This window comes from Ambystoma mexicanum, chromosome 2q (assembly GCF_040938575.1).
Source record: "Ambystoma mexicanum isolate Mex_15411 chromosome 2q, UKY_AmexF1_1, whole genome shotgun sequence".
Lineage (NCBI taxonomy): Eukaryota > Metazoa > Chordata > Amphibia > Caudata > Ambystomatidae > Ambystoma > Ambystoma mexicanum.
In genome coordinates, this window is record NC_090924.1 from 1,035,322,861 (window position 1) to 1,035,342,266 (window position 19,406).

The 19,406-nt window shown below is 47.4% G+C and overlaps 1 protein-coding gene across 3 annotated transcripts in view; it reads left to right on the plus strand.

Annotated features, from left to right (window-relative positions):
* Positions 1-19,406, plus strand: part of ABCB1 (ATP binding cassette subfamily B member 1) — a 777,038-nt gene that overhangs the window by 366,702 nt on the left and 390,930 nt on the right. For all 3 annotated transcript variants that reach the window (XM_069648389.1, XM_069648388.1, XM_069648387.1), the window contains exons 9-11: positions 1,432-1,609; positions 2,844-2,957; positions 18,748-18,858. In XM_069648389.1, coding sequence (XP_069504490.1) covers positions 1,432-1,609; positions 2,844-2,957; positions 18,748-18,858 — 403 coding nt within the window. The remainder of the gene's footprint in view (positions 1-1,431; positions 1,610-2,843; positions 2,958-18,747; positions 18,859-19,406) is intronic.

Sequence of the window (19,406 nt, forward strand, 5' to 3'; positions counted from 1 at the left end):
TGCTTGTACTTTAGTGCCACCATTTTTTTCATGCTCTCTGTGTTTCTTCGTGGTTAATTACTTCACATGTTTAGACTGATGTTGAACATGTTTTCTCATGTCTAAATAGACACGTCAAAATCAATGACTATCAATTTCTAAAGTTCAGACCAGTGTCTACATGTATGGTTCCGAATATGTTTGTTTTGACTATATTTGGGGAGCGAGGAGGGCCTCGTCCATGTCCAAATACTCATGTAACTGACCTTCAGGAAGCACCCAGAGCATGACACGTAGGCCTGCGTAAAGTACAGTTAACGTATCCTGAAAATATGGAACTATCTGTCACTCCAAACAAAAAGACTCCTTATCTTAACATATTCAAATGTTGACTGGCAGGCAAGGGAAACAGTTCACCAAATGCCTTTATTGTGTCAGTCATGAACTCCTGGTCTTGTAACAAATTATAATGGTGAATGGAATTTCCTAGCCAAACACTCAGGTGCTTGTTAAAGTGGCCTTTTTCATTCCCTTAATTTTGTTTGGGTCCAACTCCCTGCCGTCTGCCAAAAGTCTGCAGAGGGGAAGTTTTAGACCTTTATGTCCACCCTTGCTTAGAAGCACAAAAAAGCCAAGCACTGTCAGATCCCTCTCCGTGCAAGTAGAAATTCTGCATCTAACTGTCCTGCCTGATGCTGCATCAGGTGCCACTGTGGTCATTGACATTACTCGTGCACTCTCATTGCTGTGCCCCCAATGCCCTTAATTCTACCTTGGTCTCATGCTGCCTTTCCTGTCCTCTCCGGACTGAAACCAAATGAACCGGCACTGTTTGTTGTTTAAAGGCTTAAATTAAAAGTAAATAAATCACCTACCCATTTGACAGCACAATAAACAGAGAATCTGAGATGCAATATAATGTTGTATGCATTAGGGACTTGAGAGTGTGCGAGGCAAATACTGGAAGTTTGGTGGCGTATTGGCCTAGGCCTCTATAACAAGTGATGAGCGTACATGGGTCTCCGTTGAAGACCACGTCATTCAGGGTAAGCACGGTAGTAAGTGGTTCGTGTGTAGACAATTTGCTGGGATAAGACATAGAATGAACAGGGTCAAGAGATACCTAAAGCACTCACTCAAGTCTTAGATTAGACAATTTACACAGTATTTGTTGATTATTCACAAAATGTATGTTAATCTACCTGGTGGGAACAGGGCCATGACCAGGAGCCCAATCAAATTAATAGTGACAATTTGCTGGGACCTACTTTCTAACCGTCTTCAGGTTGTATTGCTTCACGTTGCTTGACTCCCCCCAACCCCCTTGGCACATGATAGTTCACATGCATAGGGAATATGTGAGAAGGCAATGCACAGACTTTCAAAAAATACCAGATAGTAATAGAGGTCAACTGATCAAAGATTCATAAACAAAAAATGTTCTTCTTGCAGCTATGAAAAGAATCTGGAAGATGCTAAGAAGATTGGAATAAAGAAGGCTATGACCGCTAACATATCCATGGGCTTTGCTTTCCTGCTGATCTACGCCTCCTACGCGCTGGCCTTTTGGTATGGGACCACCTTGATCCTAACCGAGCCTAACACCTATAGCATTGGATCAGTTCTTACAGTAAGTACTGGGGTTTATTGAGTTCAACGGTAAAGTGACACCGCTCTTGAGTGACTCTCAAAGCAGATATTCAGTTGGATATAAAGAATAAACCAAAGAAGAGATAACAAATTAAGTTCTGGAGAGAGTAATTCTCTAAAGTGATATCAGAAACACTGAGCCGAAAAACTTGCCTTGGCTCTTTCCACCCTTCCTTTCAACTCAGTTATGCCCTCTTTCCCTTTAAGAGCTATAAGTGGTCTGATTATGCTCCCCAGTTACATTAATTTTGGGCCCATTTCAGTCTCAGCTTCTAATGTAAAATATATGTTTTTGTCATCTGTTGATGCTGTTCATGTTTCAAGACCTCACAAAAGCAGCATTAACAATAGAAATTACCAATCAACGTTGCTAATTTTGTAACTGAACTGCGTGGAAAGGCCAGTGCAGGAAATATATGTTTTTCTCCCTACCACATTATATGTACCCATTTTATCCATGCTGGTCACATTTCACATCTCCCTCTTGTGAAAGGGTGTCTTTTCTCTGAACCGTCCTTTTTGCCCAGTGCCCATTCCATGCTCCCCCCCCCCATATCTCCCAAACATACACTTCCGTGGACGTCATCAGAGAGCTTCAGTTCTTTCTCCATGCTGTGGTGGTACTAGATGTGGGGTCGAGGCTAGTAAGTAGGTACCACTTCCTATGAGCATGACTGGACTTGAAGTGGTGCGGCAAAAGGTAAAGGATCCCAGGACAAATCAGCTTTGGAAGAGCAGGCCAATACGTGTAGTCGTGCATGAGGGAGCATAAAATATGTCTAACCATGTCCATCATTATCCACACCTGTGCCGAGCGACACATGACGCCACACCACAGGAATGTAGGAACGAAACAACTGACCAAAAAAGCTGGACCAGACATGGCACTTATCACCCAGGCCTCCATGTCTAAGCTACACTTCTACAATCCTTCTGCTCCCAGAAATCCTCACAACGCTTTATTGCAACTAAGTGGGGTCATTGAGCGCTAACTCCGACCCTCTGTCTCTTGCTAGTAGGCTTGAGTAAATGTTTTCATTAATTGCAAGTTGCTGTGTTTTCTTTGTTTCTGCAAAACTTGAAATTTAGTGCTAATATATCCTTTGGGTGTATGATTAACATGATATATCCTGTTCTATTTCATTATTTTGCCTCTAGTGTCTCATTTGCTAAGATCCCTTGAAAGTAATTATTTGTAACCACTTTTGTTTCAGGTCTTTTTCGCTGTCATTATAGGAGCCTTTGGTATTGGCCAGGCGTCCCCCAATATTGAGGCATTTGCTAATGCAAGAGGAGCGGCGTATGCCATTTTTAAAATCATTGACAGTGTAAGTTACTCATTTTATTCATGTATTTACAAAACCATGTGAAGGTGCAAAGCACTCTCCAAGGCAGTGCGTTTTATCTTGAGCCCCTGCCAGCCCAATCAGTAAACATTTTTGCTAGTGCAATTTATAACTTCGTATGGGGGAGGGGGGTCTTGATGGGCTGTCTCCAAAAGTAGTAACAAACAAGTACTCCTTATTGGTACCTTTTAATGAGGCAAAGCTGCATACATGGCTTTGCCAGGTGGGGTAAGGGATACAGTTACGGAAACATTGATGCTCAAGCTAAACATAGGAAGAACAATATACCACCTGCATGAATTCCCTGCAGTAGGGGCAGGGCTCTCCTACCTAGGTGTAGGTGCAGAGCATTTATCTATTTTACTTGCTATTTTTTTTAATGTGCCCAGCACACAGTCAGTGGAGAAGATGTCAGCTCTGATGTTATTTGTGATGCCAAATATTATGTTATATGTTGCATCATGCACAATAGCATCAATGGCATTATTTGTGATGGCAACTGTGATGTAATATGACATGATAGATTATTTATAGCGCACTTACTACCCAGAGGTTTCTTAGCGCAGACCCGGGGATCAAACCCGTGATGCTCCATGTCGTCTTGTTTCCAAGGCGAGCATGTATCTCCTGAGGTATCCTCCCGAGACAATATGATTCGACATGCATGATCGAATAAGTCATGTCATTTGTCATGCCATGTGCATGTATTGGCTGTAGCATCACTTCTGTCACTGTTCTCCATAAGTGGGAAGTCTGTGCCCAGATGTGGATCTCAAGCCCTATGCACCTAGGAACTCAAGTGGAACCTCACTTTTGAAGGCGATCCAGGTTAATGTTGTACGTCTCTGCCCCTTTAAGGCGAGGGCACAAGACTGGTGGGAGGAGAGAAGGAACCTGAGAGGAAGGGGAGGAGTTTTGAAAGGAGGTTTCAGTTTCAAGTTGTATGCAATTAAAGAAAGACGTTAACATATGCTCTGGTGTCGCATCCGTTATTCCTTATTGCCTATCTGGGCAACAACTGGCGACGAGGCTGTTCTGCAGAAGACCGGAGATCCTGCTACCGATGCGTGATTCCCACTGCAACGTCCTCCAGCTACCGGCGGGCGATCCCGTCGCGCCGTAGCACCAGTCCAGGCCTGATACACATTCCCCGTAATACCATGAGTACTGGCGATCCCGCAGTACGAAACGCCTCACCTGATCCCAGGCGTGCGGACCTCATCAGTCCAAGCATCCTTTTCTCTGACGCTCCACCAGAGGAGTGGGACACGGGTGCCTCCCGTGTTGGCTGCGCAGCAATCCGCCAGCAGTTTTCCTCCCCTTTCAACGGCAAGCCCACGTGGGGGTGGCACGTGCTGGAGCACGGTGCGCACAGCAGGTTTGTGGCCCGGCCCACACAGCGTTTTTCTTTGTCCCTCACTCCCCATTCCAAATCGCAGCACCACCGCTCCTCTGCCAACCAAACTCCTCCACGTGCCGGTCACCCCAAGCAAGGACATTCTGCAATTTGGGCCACAAATACGCACCAAAGAAGTTGTGCAAGGTGAAGAAAAAGAAAATGTATAAAAGACAGAAGATTTACAGGTCAATACCGAGAGGGAGTAAGATTCCAATCCAGAGCACGTTAACCCACGACGGGTCTGTGCACATTGACCTGCACAAATAAGCAGGTACACCAACTACTGAAGCCACACACAGTATCCACCCCTCGCCCCCTCCCACAGCAAGGAAGGCCCACGAACACTGCAAAGCATTCACTACATAAGTGACTCATACCTCAACTGCCAAACCAGCCACCATGAGCAACCCAGGGACACCGTCGCCTACACCAAGGTCCAACACAGTTTTGCTGCGCATGCCACTCCCATTCGCCATGACCCCTCAGGCGGACAAAGGCCCAAGGTCGGTCGAGGGGATGGAAGCCTTCAAACATTTTGTCAAAGTAGCGGGTTGAGGAGAAATCGCCCAACCTGCACAATATGTTTATCAACCTGTATATCAAAGAAACTACGGGGAGTAACAAGTAGAAGAGCGCTAGTCTTCTGTATTCTCACAGGTGGTCTGGTGCAGCAGTAACAACACACAAGGCCCACCTGAGCCTCCAAAAGTAAGCATAAGCAAGAATGTATGTTGTTGTTCTGCACAGTGACACTAATTCAGTTCATCAATTCATAATCTGTAATGCACAAAGTCCTTATTTATCAGATCCAAAATTGTCTGTTGCATATGATTTGATTTATTGTCAAAATCCAACAAATCAACAGCCAACAAGTGTTTCGACCAGACGGTCGTCCTCAAGACTGTTGTTATCTCAAAAGTGCAAAATACAAAGATTTTGATAGTTCTCACATTACACATTCACATTGCATTCCATATATATATTACACAGATAGCAATAATACAATGTCAAGCAATGGTTGTTACATACCATGATATCAATCAGTGTCAGGCAGGATGAAGAAGTACTGAGGGATGAAAATAGAAATAATAAAAATAAAAGGCAGTGATCAGTTCCTATAATCAATTTGGAATATCCATTGTAAAGCTCCATGCATTACAGGTGCTTGCCATGCGACAGGGTAATCCTACAAACATAAATTCTATTGCAGACCAAATAATGACGTGGCTAATCAGTTCCAGGTATAGCAAGCATGAGATGCCAGTTTCTTATAAGATGGGTTTGTGCTGATCCTTGTGCAAATTTGCACCACTTATTATAATCAAAAGAATAGAAGAAGCTGCCATTAGGCTATCGAATGAATTGGAGGATTCTCATAGTTATTTAGGATTTTTCAGTGGGCCGAGACATCACCTCTTCATGCCATCGGACACTTGAAATGCCAACTCATGCACAGAGAATTGACGATGGACACCACTATCCACGTCATCAGGAGCCCGACGAAAGGTCGGTGCCTCCTCAGCTACTGCACAGCGTCATGTCTGGGCCTCATTGACATTCATTTCCGTGAAGGGGATGTGATCCATTCGATGGCAGGGGGAAGTGGCAAGACAAGCGTGTGCACGTCAATGCCTCCACAGGTCCAAGCCTCATCACCAAGGAGGAGATCATGACGAGGTTCCCCCAACTGTGCACAGGACTTGGGAAGCTCAAAGGAGCTCCTGTTAAATTACACATAGACTCAGCTGTCAAGCCCATCCCCCAACACCCCGGAAGGGTGGGTTTCCATCTCCAAGAGGCTGTCTCCCGAGAGCTGGATCAACGCCTTAATGACAGTATCATCGAGCCAGCAATGGGCCCTACACCATGGGTGTCCCTTCCGGTCATCGTGCCCAAGGAAGGTGGACGATTCCGCTTGTGTGTGGACATGAGGATGGCAAACACTGCTATACAAAGAGAGCGCCACCCTGGGCCGTGCATAAAAGATATGATATACCCGCTCAACAAGTTGGTGATGTTCTCGAAACTTGACTTGATTCAAGGGTACCACCAGCTGGAACTGCACCCCGGATCAAGGGGCATCACAACATTTGCCACCCATGAAGGCCTATTGCGGTATAGGTGCCAGACTTTTGGCATTTCCTCTGCGGCAACAGTTTTCCAGGAGGCCATAAGACAGGTGATCGGACCCATCAAAGGCGCGCTGAATTACAGCGATGATATTCCACAAGGAAATCATAGAGGACGCTAGCCCTGTAGGTCTCAGGGCCATCCTGGCGCAGACGAGCTGAGCCGATACACATCCCAGGCACATTGCTGCCTAGCAAGCAGAGCTCTGTCAACCCCCGAATCTGCATACTCACAGGCTGAGAAGGAGAGCCAGGCGGCCATCTGGGCCTGCAAACATTTCCATAACTTCATCATTGGAATGCAATTTAAGCTGATCACAGACCACCAGGCGTTGTTGTCCCTTTTCAGAAATCCACGCACAAAGTTGCCACCCAGGATAGAGATATGGGGCATCAGGCTGCAGGAATATGATTACAACATCATCCACAGGCCGGGGGGGGAATCAAAATCCAGCTGACTACCTATCTCGACATCCAACAGGCATGCCGACTACCCGAGTAGGCGGTATTGAATACATCAATTACATGGCAGCAAATGCACTCCCCCCAGCACTGTCACTCGAGACAGTCATAGCTGCATCCACAGCCGGCCCATCCATGGCGCTGGCCATCTGTCTGATGAGCAATAACACGTGGAAAGACTACAGGTGGGCAGTTCTGTACCACCCGGGGGTGTGCAAGGAAGCAATGGAGAGGTTGGCACGAATACACACCGAACTAGCAGTCAAAGACAATGCCATCCTACTGAGAGTGTGTTGGCTAATCATCCCTGCGACGCTCAGAGAATAGGTCATGAAACCGGCGCATGAAGGACACTGAGGAGCAGACAACACAAAGAGGCAACTGCGGTGCCATGTATGGTTCCCCTTTTTAGACTCACTGGTTGACAGCTGGGTCAAGAACTGCCTGGCATGCCAGTGTACAGCAAGAGCAGAAGCCCCTATCCCACTCCAGCTGACGCACATCCCGGACCAGCCATGGGACAGAGTAGCAGTTGACTTTTACGGGCCGATGGAGTCGGGGGAATATCTCCTGTTGTTCATTGATGAGTATTCAAGATTTCCCATCGTCAAGAAAGTGACAACCACTGCATACTCCCCATGTGGCAGCAATGTTTTGATGAAGTCTTCAGCGAGTAGGGCATCCCAAGGTCCATCAAATCGGACAATGCACCTCCCTTCAACAGCCACAAGTTTGCAACGTTCGTGAAACACACGGGGTTCATACACCAGAAGATAACCCCCTGGTAGCCACAGGCTAACGGAATGGCCGAACGCGTCATGGTATCCACAATGCAAAGAGCACCCATAGAAGGCACCAACCCACACCAAGCACTATACAGACTCTTACGGGACTACCGCAACATGGCACATGAGGCCACCAATAAGTCACCGGCAGAACTATTGATACGATACAAAGTACACAAACGCATTGTGAGACATCCCAATGCCCCTGAAGAGGGGGTGCTGAAATCATAAGAAGAGACATTGAGAGGAAAGAATGGGTCAAGTCAGACTCAGACATTAGACGAAGAGCCGTGCCCAAAGACTTCCATGGGGAGACGAAGTGCTCGTCCAGCAGGCCATGACAAGGAAGACAGACTCCAGATATGCACTGAGACCTTTGAGTGTAGTCGCCATCAAAGGAACCATGGTGACTGCTCAAAGTGGAGACTGTGAAAACACAAGGAACAGGTCACAATTCAAACATCTTGTCAAGAGAGAAGACTGTGAACCACTCCCTCCGGAACCTGACCCTGAACCAAGGGAGCAGCAAGATGATCTGTGGATCCCTCCAGAAGAAGCCCGCCATGTGACAATCAAGACATCAGGAACGCAAGGGCTGTCCGAGAGAAACGCACGGCCCCATCACCTGTTCAGGAAGCCCTCTCGTCTGGTTGAAGAATGGTAAGGCCGGACGTATGAGCATTTGTCCGGAGGTGATGTTGTACGTCTCTGCCGCTTGAAGGGCAGGACAGGATACTGGTGGGAGTAGAGAAGGAACTTGAGAGGAAAGGGAGGAGTTTTGAAAGGGGGTTTCAGTTTCAAGTTGTATGCGATTAAAGAAAGACGTTAACCTATGCTCCGGTGTCACCTCCATTATTGCTCATTGCCCATCCGGGCAACAGTTAGAACTTGTTTTTGGGGTCTATTGCGTGTCCGTGTGGAGGGAATGCAGGATAGTGGTTCAGCCTGGACTGCTTCCTTTTGCTGGCAGAATCACAGCTGATTTGGAAATGGCTATATGTGGTTAGTCAGTCTGTAATAGCAAAGACAAGCTAAACTAGAACACACTTTAGTTATTAGGCAGGGCACACCAACTACAGTTTGTGGAAGTGAGCCTTAAGGTTTGATTTGTAGTTGTATGGAATGATTGTTTATACTACGAGTTTCATGGTTGCCTTTGTAGTCGTAGACTTGATTCTTAATTAAAACGTTTTTTTTATATATCTAATTGACATTTGGTAAAAGAAAAAAATGTGAAAAGGAATGATAGAGTGGGACATGACTGTAAGGTAGTAAAGGCCATCACTTATTCTATTTTGATACTAGTGGAAGGGGCACACGGCAGTAAACAGGTCAATAAAAGTGTGGGGGAAATGCTGCACACTGTTGGCCATGATGATGCTGCACAACCAAAACACAAGTGCTGTTCAGGTGATTTCAGGGGCAATCGTGGTCTCAACCCTCCAAATGTCTTCAAGGACCACCATAGCTCACACTCCCGTCCAAGGGTAAGGGGAGTGCACAGGGAAGTCCTAGTTTAGAGCATGCGAAGGAAGGAAACATTATATAGGAAAGAGGGTGTTCAGCTGAGCTGTCATGGTCTTCTCCTCATCCCAGATGTCTGTGGTCTCCGTTGTAGAATTGCTACAGTCTGCATCACCCTCAACATTGAGCAATGCAGCAGCCGATAAGTAATCCTGAACCCCCGCCACACACACACATCTGTGTAAGAGTCGTTTTCCAGCAGTTTTTCAGTTCGCCAACCTCTGAGCCTCCTTCAAAGCTCCAACAACCAGTTAGTTCTCCCCCCACACATGATGGTCCTGTTTCTGATGGCAAGGTAGGGGGGTGGGACAGACAAGCCACACTCACCCAGGAGCCACTTCTTCCCTTCTGCCCTCCCCTACCCCACAGCTGCAGTGTGCGCTTCCACCGTCGGGTGCCTGGCAGTGCCGGGACGTTCTCTCTGTGTGGGAAGCACAGGAAACATGTTGCTGAGGCCGCCTGCTAGTTGTAGAGATACTATAAAGTAAATCATCCACCTATTGAATCTTTTTGGCATGCCAACGCAAGGATGCGATGGTACATTTTTAGGGTCTCTTGTCATGTTGACATGTTTCTAGATGTGGCAAGCATGATGGAAATGGCAACGTTTGAAAATGCTGTTGCTAGTTAATACTCAGAAGCCACTTTTTTCACTGAGGGGTCCTTGCGAGTCAATCTGGAGTCGGAGAAAGTTTGTTACATACCTATGTGATACTACGGTTGTGCAAATTCGGACTCCATATATACTTGTGTTCATAGTCCTTGAGTTATTTGCGATGGCTTATTGAGAGTTGCACCATGCTGGTTGCTTGCAACTTGAAACGCTCGCACACACTCAAGAGTTGCATTCCCATCTTTCTCTTTGAAATGTTCCTATTTAAGAAACACCGAAGTGACTTTGCACTGCCGACCCTGATTTATGGAACTGTACAAAGTGTATTTTTGCAGTGCAAAGTCAGTGCAAAAAATGACTTTGTACTGGAAAAGTGCTTTTTGCACAGTTCCATGAATGAGGGTTTGTGTTGGCAGTGCAAAGACACTTTTCAGCAGTGAAAAGTCTCTTTGAACCGTGCAAAGAATTCCATGAATCGTGCCCTAAGTGTCTTCTGTGGATGCCTTCACTTCTGCGTGCATATTGGCCTGCACTAATTAACTTTTAACGACCACCAGTCTGGCTTTAGAGCTGCCAGAGTCACAGAAACTGCTCTCCTGCTCACCCATGAAGACTTGCAGACAAATCTCGATTCCAGCTCTCCTGTTCTCATCATTTTTGACATTTCCACTGCCTTTGATACGGCCAATCATGCCACCCTGATAAAGCTGATATGGCCAATCATGCCACCCTGATAAAGCAGCTATGTGACACCCTTGGCATCACGGACCTGGCTCTGAACTGGTTGGCCTCCTTTGTCTCGGGGCCGACCCACCAAGGTTCAATTGGGCCCTTTCCTCTCCACATCTCACTCTCCAGCTGTGGTGTCCCTCAGGGCTCTATCCTCTCGCCATAGCTCTTCAATATCTATCTGCCCCCCCCCACCCCAGCCCATCTGATCTCCTCTCCTAATTCCCAGTGTTATGCTGATGACATGCAGCTTTCTTTAAAGCTACCCTCCTATACCTCCTCTTCTTCCTCTTACATTCCTGACTGCCTGTCTGCTATTCAGACATAGTGCACTACTAACAATCTCTGCTTTAATGCCAGTAAGACAGAGATCATTCTCATTGGGACCTCTGCTCTCTCCTCTAGCCATCCTCACGTGAAGCAAAAAACCCTTGTGCGCTCTTCGACTCCTCCCTCTCCTACGCTCCCCACATAATGGACCTGGACAAGAAGGACCACTTTCAGCTGCACCTCCTCAGAGGCATTCTCCCCTTCCTCACCTTCCCACAGAAACTCAATGTCTTCAGAACTCTAGTTCTGTCCAGGCTGGACTACTGCAACAGTCTCATCCTCAATCTGCCTAACTCTTCCCTTCGCCCCATTCACGTAATCCAGAATAGGACTGCGAGACTTGTGCTTGGCTTCAAGCTCTAGGACCACATCTCTCCAGCCCGTAAATCTCTCCACTGGCTCATGGTTGCTGAGAGGATAAAATTCAAGAACCTCTGCATCATCCACAAGGCTTTTTGGGGCCTGGGACCAAACTATATCCAACCCTAACTCCCTAAATACCTCCCCACTAGAGCCCTTCGCTCATCTATCTTTAACTCACTGCAAATCAGTTGTTTTTCCAAGCAGAGAGTGGGGGTAGATTTCTCTCTGCCACAGGTGCCTCCCTCTGGAATGGCCTCCCTACCCCTCACAGACTTGAGCCGGATCCCGTTAAGTTCTGGAACCTCCTCAAGACCTTCCTTTTCCCTTCTTCCTTTCCCCTTCCCATCTAATGTCCACTCTGCCTGAATCTGGTGGCCTGGTTCCTTCAGAGTCTCACAGGGCGTGAGGCCCTCCACTGCCCAGTCTACCTCTACACTTATTCTCCCATCCCACCCCTCCCAACACTCATCCTGCACTTGCCCTCACAGGCCCTCCTACCTACACTTAGCTGGCTGGCTTTCACCCAGATAGCCTTCCAGCCACTTAATTTGCACTTAGTTGTGGACCACTCTCTTCTTCCCCCTGGCCACGACCACCTGGTCTTCGTGACACTCTCCTTCTCATGGGCCCTTCCACCCAAGTCATGCACTTCCCCACCTCCTTCTCGCTACCACACTGCACAATCTCCATGTTGCAAGGCCTATTAGGATCGCTACTTTCCTCCTTCCTGTTCCCCCCTCACTGCCTTGCTGCACCTCGAAACACTTGTAAATAGGCGCATTAAAGATGAACAATAAATACAAATTAAATTAAAATAAAGGAGATACAAAAACAGCAATCCAGAATTCCCAAAACAGCACTAAAGTTTGCAGTGTTAAACCTTTCTATAAATAACAAAATAAGTTACAGTCTTCATTCATTTCATCCATAGCAGCATAGTCCAATCCATCGATCCAATATGTACAATTCTTTATCCAAATTCTTCTGTGTACCTTCATGTGGTGAGCTCAGTATCACTTCCAAAATCTTTAGGTAGATCTGTGATATCTATTGTCGCATTTCATCGAAGTACCTCGCTACTGCAGAGTTTAGGATTGTTGGTACGAATGTTGGACATTTGTTAGTTCCATCTTTATTAGGGCTTTCCTCGAGATTGTCCCACATAGTAGATGCCATGTGGTCACTGGATTGAATAGATAATATTTGCAGAGTCACAGGTAACAAAAATGTCAGAGAAAAATATTCATCCAAGTTTTAGGGGGAAACACTATGGGCCTCATCATGACCCTGGCGGCAACCCTTACAACTGTCTGTAATGGATTTACTGCTGCAATTAGAGCTCAGCCGAATTATGAGTCAGTTCAAATACCGCAGACTGTGTTACAGCCGGCGGAATTAGCACCGGCTGTAATTGCGCTGATAGAGCAAAGCGCAATTACCGTTGCATCAAAAGTCTTGAGACGGCTGAATTAGCGCTGAAATCCAGTGTTAACACTGCCAAAACACTGCACAGTTACCTCCACCTTCCATGTGGAGGTAAATGCACACAGGTGCCACAAATGTAGCCACAGGTGAACCCAATCCACTCAAGAGGGCTACATAAGGCACACACCTTCCCCAAACACTGTTCTCAACACCATGCTGCCACTGAGAGATGGAACATGCAGCTGCTCATGCTGTGTCTGGAACTACAGAGGCAGGAAACCTAACCTAGTGTACAGGGTGCAGAGAGGACAGGGAGGAGGAGGAGGATACGCCAATTAAGACGAGCACCCATACCCAGGGTCATGCCCGCAACCTGGACCCTCACGGACAGTCAGCTGGTAACCCTGTAGCGCCTCAACAGGCAGACCATAAGTGAGCTGCTCACCACAATTGAGTGGGAACATAGAGAGCAGGATTAACATCTGTGCACCCACTGCTAAAGCTACTGTTCGTCCTGCAATTCCTAGGAACTGGCACCGTCCAGCACTCTGTGGCCATGCTGCATGGCATGTCGCAGCCAACATTTTGTTCTGTGCTAGTCCATGTGCTGGTAGCCCTCCGGTGCCATGTTTCACGGTACAGCTCACTACCTTCCACCCTATCACAGGTGCATGCCGTAAAGGCACGATTCCATGCTGCTGCACACATGCCAAATGTCATTGCATCCCTGGACTGCACCCATGTGGTGTTGGTGACCCAGCAAGCACAGGAAGCAGTTTACCTCAACAGGAAGCACTACCACTCACTGAACGTGCAGGTGACCTTGCAATCCTGACCTGTACATCCCACACTGCTGTGCCCGCTACCCTGGGTCCACCCACGATGCCATGGTCCTACACAACAGTACACTGCCAGAATACATAGAGAGACACAGAGGACAACGGACATAGTGGGTGAGTAAAAGTGGCATCATAGAATACATCAAGGTGCTGCAAGGCATCCAACAATATTGGAGGGGGGGTTGCATGGGCAAAACAGTACAATGCATGCTCTGACAAGGCAATGTACAAGTTGGACCAGCCCTCATCTCGCACTAATGACACTGAACACCCCAAGAGTACATGCTGGACAAATCTGTATGTATACACATATGCACATTAACAGTAAGAACTACCAACACACACACGAATGAAGGTACCACAATGCAACATGATAGATCCATAATCAATGTTACACTATGTGCAACATGAAACCCACACCACTGACCCTGGCAGTTCCACACCCAAGTACCCAGGTACACTCTACCATCAATGTAGAGCCACTGCCACCAGAAACATATGGAGGCCCGAGAAACCATCCATCAGGGCACATGCACAAGAGCAACATACAGGCACAAGACAGGCACCATGTCATCTTGACATGACAACTATAGACCCTGGAAATGACATCTGTTACCAGAGAGCAGGGTGCATGTGGTAACACTACAATGCACAAACCGCTACATACAACATGGACATGCAGTGAAATCAATACATGCCTTGCAATTAAGCCCCACATGCATAAATATTATGCCAATTGTCATGATGAAGTGAATGGCAACACCTACACAATACACTGTGACTGACAGCTCAGACCTTTCTACTTGCAGGAGACTCTGAATACCCGCAGCTGCCTTGGCCCATGACACCTGTGCGGAATCCACAGACACCAGAGCAGTTGGCCCACAATCATGCAAACAAGCTGGAGCTGGGTTTGTATTGAGCATACCTTTGGCCTCCCGAAGGCCCGTTTCCGCTGCATGGACCTTGAGGGGCACTAATGTAGAGTTGGGGAAAATGTTGCGAAAATTGTGGTGGTATGTGCCATGCTGTACATTTATCTGCCTCCAGAGGATTGTCCCTCTACCCCCTGATGTGGATATGCCACCCCCTGATGATGAGGACACACTGCCTGTGGCAGAGGCATCTGGATGCATTTGCTGAGATGTCACCACAGCTGGACGAGTGGTTCACCAGGAATGTATGGACAGTCTTTTCTGATGAAAAAACATTTCACATACTGTGCACCACTGTTTGAACCCATACATTTATAATTATGCACATGGACACAAAGAGGAATGTCGGGCATTGATTCAGTTGTAAAAAGGTTTAATGTGGTAGTGGACAGACTATCTGCCCTCCCCCACCCCTCAACACCACCTCAACACACTATCCCACCTCCCGACCCCTCAACACCACCCCAACACACTACACCCCTCCCACACAACTTGGCACCACCCCCAACACACCCACTGTCCCTAACTACTTGTACAAAGCCACTTGCGCTGCCTCTTCCCCTTCAAGGTTTCCCCCTCGATTTAGGGCCCAGAATGCGCTCTGAACAGTGCCCTGGGGTGCTTGGCAAGGAACCCTCCCTTGGTGCTGCTGAACATGATGGAACTGACCTGCCCTCCGGATGTGTTGCATAGTTAGTTTCATCTTTTGTTGCACGGCCTCGGCAAAGGCAGAGATGTCTTTGGTTAGCTCCTTAATACGCTGCCTGTACACTGTCAGTGCGGCAGTCGCAGCAGCCACCTGTGCCCGGTCTGCTCCATGCACTGCACAATCTGGCGTGTGGCACCCTGGATGCAGTCCCGGAGGGCCTGGAGGTGGAGGGAGTGTGTGTTTGCGATTACTTCTATTTGGACCTGCTGCCTTTCCATAGCGTCCAGTCTCAGCATGATGCTGTGGTCAGGTGTGGGCTGGGGAATGGATCATGGGCTATGGGGAGAGCTTGGGCTGAAACATGGCGACCCAAACGAGGGGGTGTCCGTGTCTTCCTCTGATGACTGGGCCTACTGGCCATGTTGCATGCTGTTTTAGCTAGGTGATGCTAGGTGATACTCAGGCGCCCTGTGCTTTTCGGGTGGGTTTTTCCACACTGGCTTCAATATGCCTGCCAGCAGCTGTGTAACCCGTCACAGGCCTGGTTTTGCTGGGGCATGGTGTGACATGCTGTCCCTTGTGCTTTCCCGTCGCATAAAATGGCCCATCAGGGGTTGTTGTAGATGTTGATGCCCTGGAGGCCCGAGTTGTTTATGTGCCTTCCCCCTCATCCTCCTCTGCCTCATCCTAAACTGGCTGAGAGCCTGTAGGTGGACAAATTACATGCTGTCGGGCATTGTGCGTTCCCAAGCATTGGCATGCAAGTTACACATGTTATTAATCAGAGGGACACACCACGCATGTGGCCAGAATGGTATGGATGTACATGCAGCATGTGGCCACAGGAGGGTGGGTCTCTTTGCAGCTGAGTGTGTCTGACCCATGGCCAGGTGTCCTTTGGCCCTTCTGCAGACAAGGCGGCCTGTCCATGCAGGTGCAGATGGCTAGGTCAACCATGCCTGTAAGTGGCTCTGCATGGTCATGCATTTAATGCCTTACTCTTATGGACATGTTCTGGCATCCATTCCCAGCCTTAGTTTTTGCAGTGGAGGGGGCGATTCTATGTGCTCATGCCTCCCCTGGCATCACACACCTGGGGGGAGTGGATTTAGGTGCATCATCCAGGGCACTTGATGGCTCCATGGGACACTGCTATGGAGCCAGCAGTGGTGCTCAGTTTGGTGATTGACTCACTGCACCCAAACAGGTCCAGGGAGTCCCGCACTTCCATACGGCTCGGCTGCCATACCAGCATTCGACAGCAACCCTGTGTCGTGATTACTTGCACACTGCACTCCTGCTGGCACGGCCAGCACCAGCAGGGGAGTGGGGTGCATTACACTTCGATAGGGCACACTCCATATGAGCTCAGGGGTGCACTTGGTGGCCTGCCGCCAGGCTGGCGTGGCAGGGACTGATGTGGTACTCCAGCCAGTCACCCTGACTGCCAGGGCCTGATGCTGGGCCTGCTGGCATCTGTCTCTGTCCATTGGTCCAATTGGTGCTAAGGGACACTTTCTTTGGTTGGTCATTTGCAATGTGCATTGGGGGTGACTAACATCCTGCCTCTTGGATGCTGGCACCTACCTCCACTCTGCCAACTCCCTCGATCCCCTGTATGTCGAGGATGGTGCTCGTCTTCTCCTCCCACGGTGTAAGGCTAAGGGGCTCTGTGGTGCCACCTCCTGTGGCTGTGGCCTCCTGCCTGTGTTGGGAGAGGAGGCCATGCACTCTGACCCGAAGGTCAGTACACCATTTCCGGCAGTCTTTGGCATCCCGGGTGACCATGCCTACCGCTGTCACCTTCTGGTGTATTCATTGCCAGAAGGCAGTCTTCTGCAGCCCAGATATTTTCCTCTGCCTGCTTCCATACAATTCCTTGTAATGGCCAACCACCTCATCAGTGAGGACTTGTAGCTCCCCCTTTTGGCTTCCGAAGCCAGTGTTCGGACACCTTCCCTCTGGTCCTCTCTTGCAACATTATTCCTGTGGCTTTTGGGTCCGGGTGGCTGCAGGAAGTGGGGGACCCAGGGAGATTCTATTTTTCAAGATAGCCACCACCATGCTTCCAGATTCAGTGATGACGCTATTTCCACCGGCGCTGATTGCGCTGGCACAATTAGCGCCGATTGGCCAGCGTTAATGGTAATTCTGCGGTTTTACAGCTGTAGTGCCCTGTTTAGGTGCGAATTCAGTCAGGCAGATTTACCATTACCGTCAGAGTGGTGTGCGTGTTCACGACACTTTGTGATCTGGTGCTTATTCCATTGCATGCCATGGTGGTAACAGTAATTCCACTTGCCGGAATTAGCGCCGGGATAACGCCCAACTCCTGATGAGGCCCTATGTCACCTTGCAAAACATTGTTATGATTGATGCAGTGTAACCATGGAAAGGCGCCCTTTCTAGTATTCATAATCTTTACCTGGCGCCTAGTGTAACCAGTGCATACTAAACAATATTTTAGATTACTGCTACGCTTATATGAAAAACAGGATTCTCTATCCTGCTGTCACATGTTAAAATGTGATAATGTTTACATATGCTCTTTATCATTGTGTTACTTTGTATAAAATATTTCATTGTGTAGACCAATGCAGGCTGACTATGCTCACCTCTGATGTGTAGCAACAAATCTCTCAATTTAAGTTGCACTTTGTCATTGGCTGCTATTATTTATTCTAAGGTATAACCCCTGTCATAGGACTTATGCCTCATAGTATTCTTGATACCCCCCACACCATTATCCAGCTGTTGCCATCTTATTGTCAGGTAGTATACCATTGTAGCAGTGCCTACCAAATGCCTAAACAAAAGATAAAACTGTTGGCTTTTCCAATGCTCGTTTCCTTTCTGCAATGGCACATTAAGCTGGAAAACAATGGTTTGGATGGGGTGATCAGAGTAATGCCAGTAATTAACATCACTTTAAAATCATCCCGTCACTCCTCAGTCCTTTAATGGAATTAAAGGGCATTTCTAACGCGGGATAATCCTTCTTCTAAACATAGTTATGGTTTGTTGGTAAGCATTTGTATAGCACACGTCAGCTGTGATTAAAGGCACAACCAACCCTTTACATCACCCTGGGCTTCATTGATTGCTTCAAGGAGACCTGAAACCTAACACGCCATTAAGATCAGGAGCTGGCAACGACATCTCCCATGGATCCTATCTCAATTCAGAGACACTATGCTCGTAGCGCTATATTTTTCCAATCTCACCATGAAAAAATGTTCTCATGTATATAATAATGCATACTTGACCCGCATAAAGTCATGCATTCCTGGAAGTTGGCATTTCACAAATCTTCTGCGAGACATGTGCATAGACAAGTAACGCAAGGCCTCAGTATTGTGTGCATTATGACTAAATATGCAAAGAATGTTTTAAATGCTGGTCTCTGATATTGTAGCATATCTAGTTCTCCTTTAACACAATTAGGCTTGGGGATTTGAGTGTTTCCTTTTTCTGGTTGGTCACACCTTGACTGATATTGTTATGTGTGATTGTAATGAAAGATATTTTAGAAGCATCAGTATGTTTGACTTCAATGTTTGTGGCATTATTCTATTTTCTGTTTTTGGTAGGAACCCAAAATTGACAGTTTCTCTGCATTGGGCGCCAAACCTGACAAAGTAAGAGGGGAGATTGAATTCATAAACGTCCACTTCCAGTACCCATCAAGAACAGATGTGCCGGTAAGTAGATGCGGCTCAGCAGTCATTAGACGCTGATGGAGCGCGTTGATGATCACTTTCCTCTGCCCTGTTTTCGTAAACAATGCAAACCACAGTCATCCATCTCATTAGAAGTGCCCACAATCATGTGCCTTGCCTTGGCGCCACCACAACAATGTACTGTACACATCACATGATTACATTATGTAGTTCATCATGCATAATCCTATCACATTTACGACAACAAGAATCCAGAAGCAAAGATGCACTTATCTAGCTTATCAGGCATAATTGGAACGCATTTACAATTACACGAATCCAGAAGCACAGGTGCAGTCACCCATGATCAATAGCTGTCTGTTAAGAAGTCTTCTTGACAGTTTCTGAAGGTGTGATCAGCAAGCGACAGTTCATTTATCATTACCAAACATTACCAAATTCACCTAAAACCGGGAAGGCGTTGTTAAAATGGTGGAGCCAGAAAGTGGGACAAGAATGTGTGACCGTGTGTTCACTACTCTATCTAACAGACTGTACTTTTTACCTAATGGTGTGTGTGAGTGTGTTTC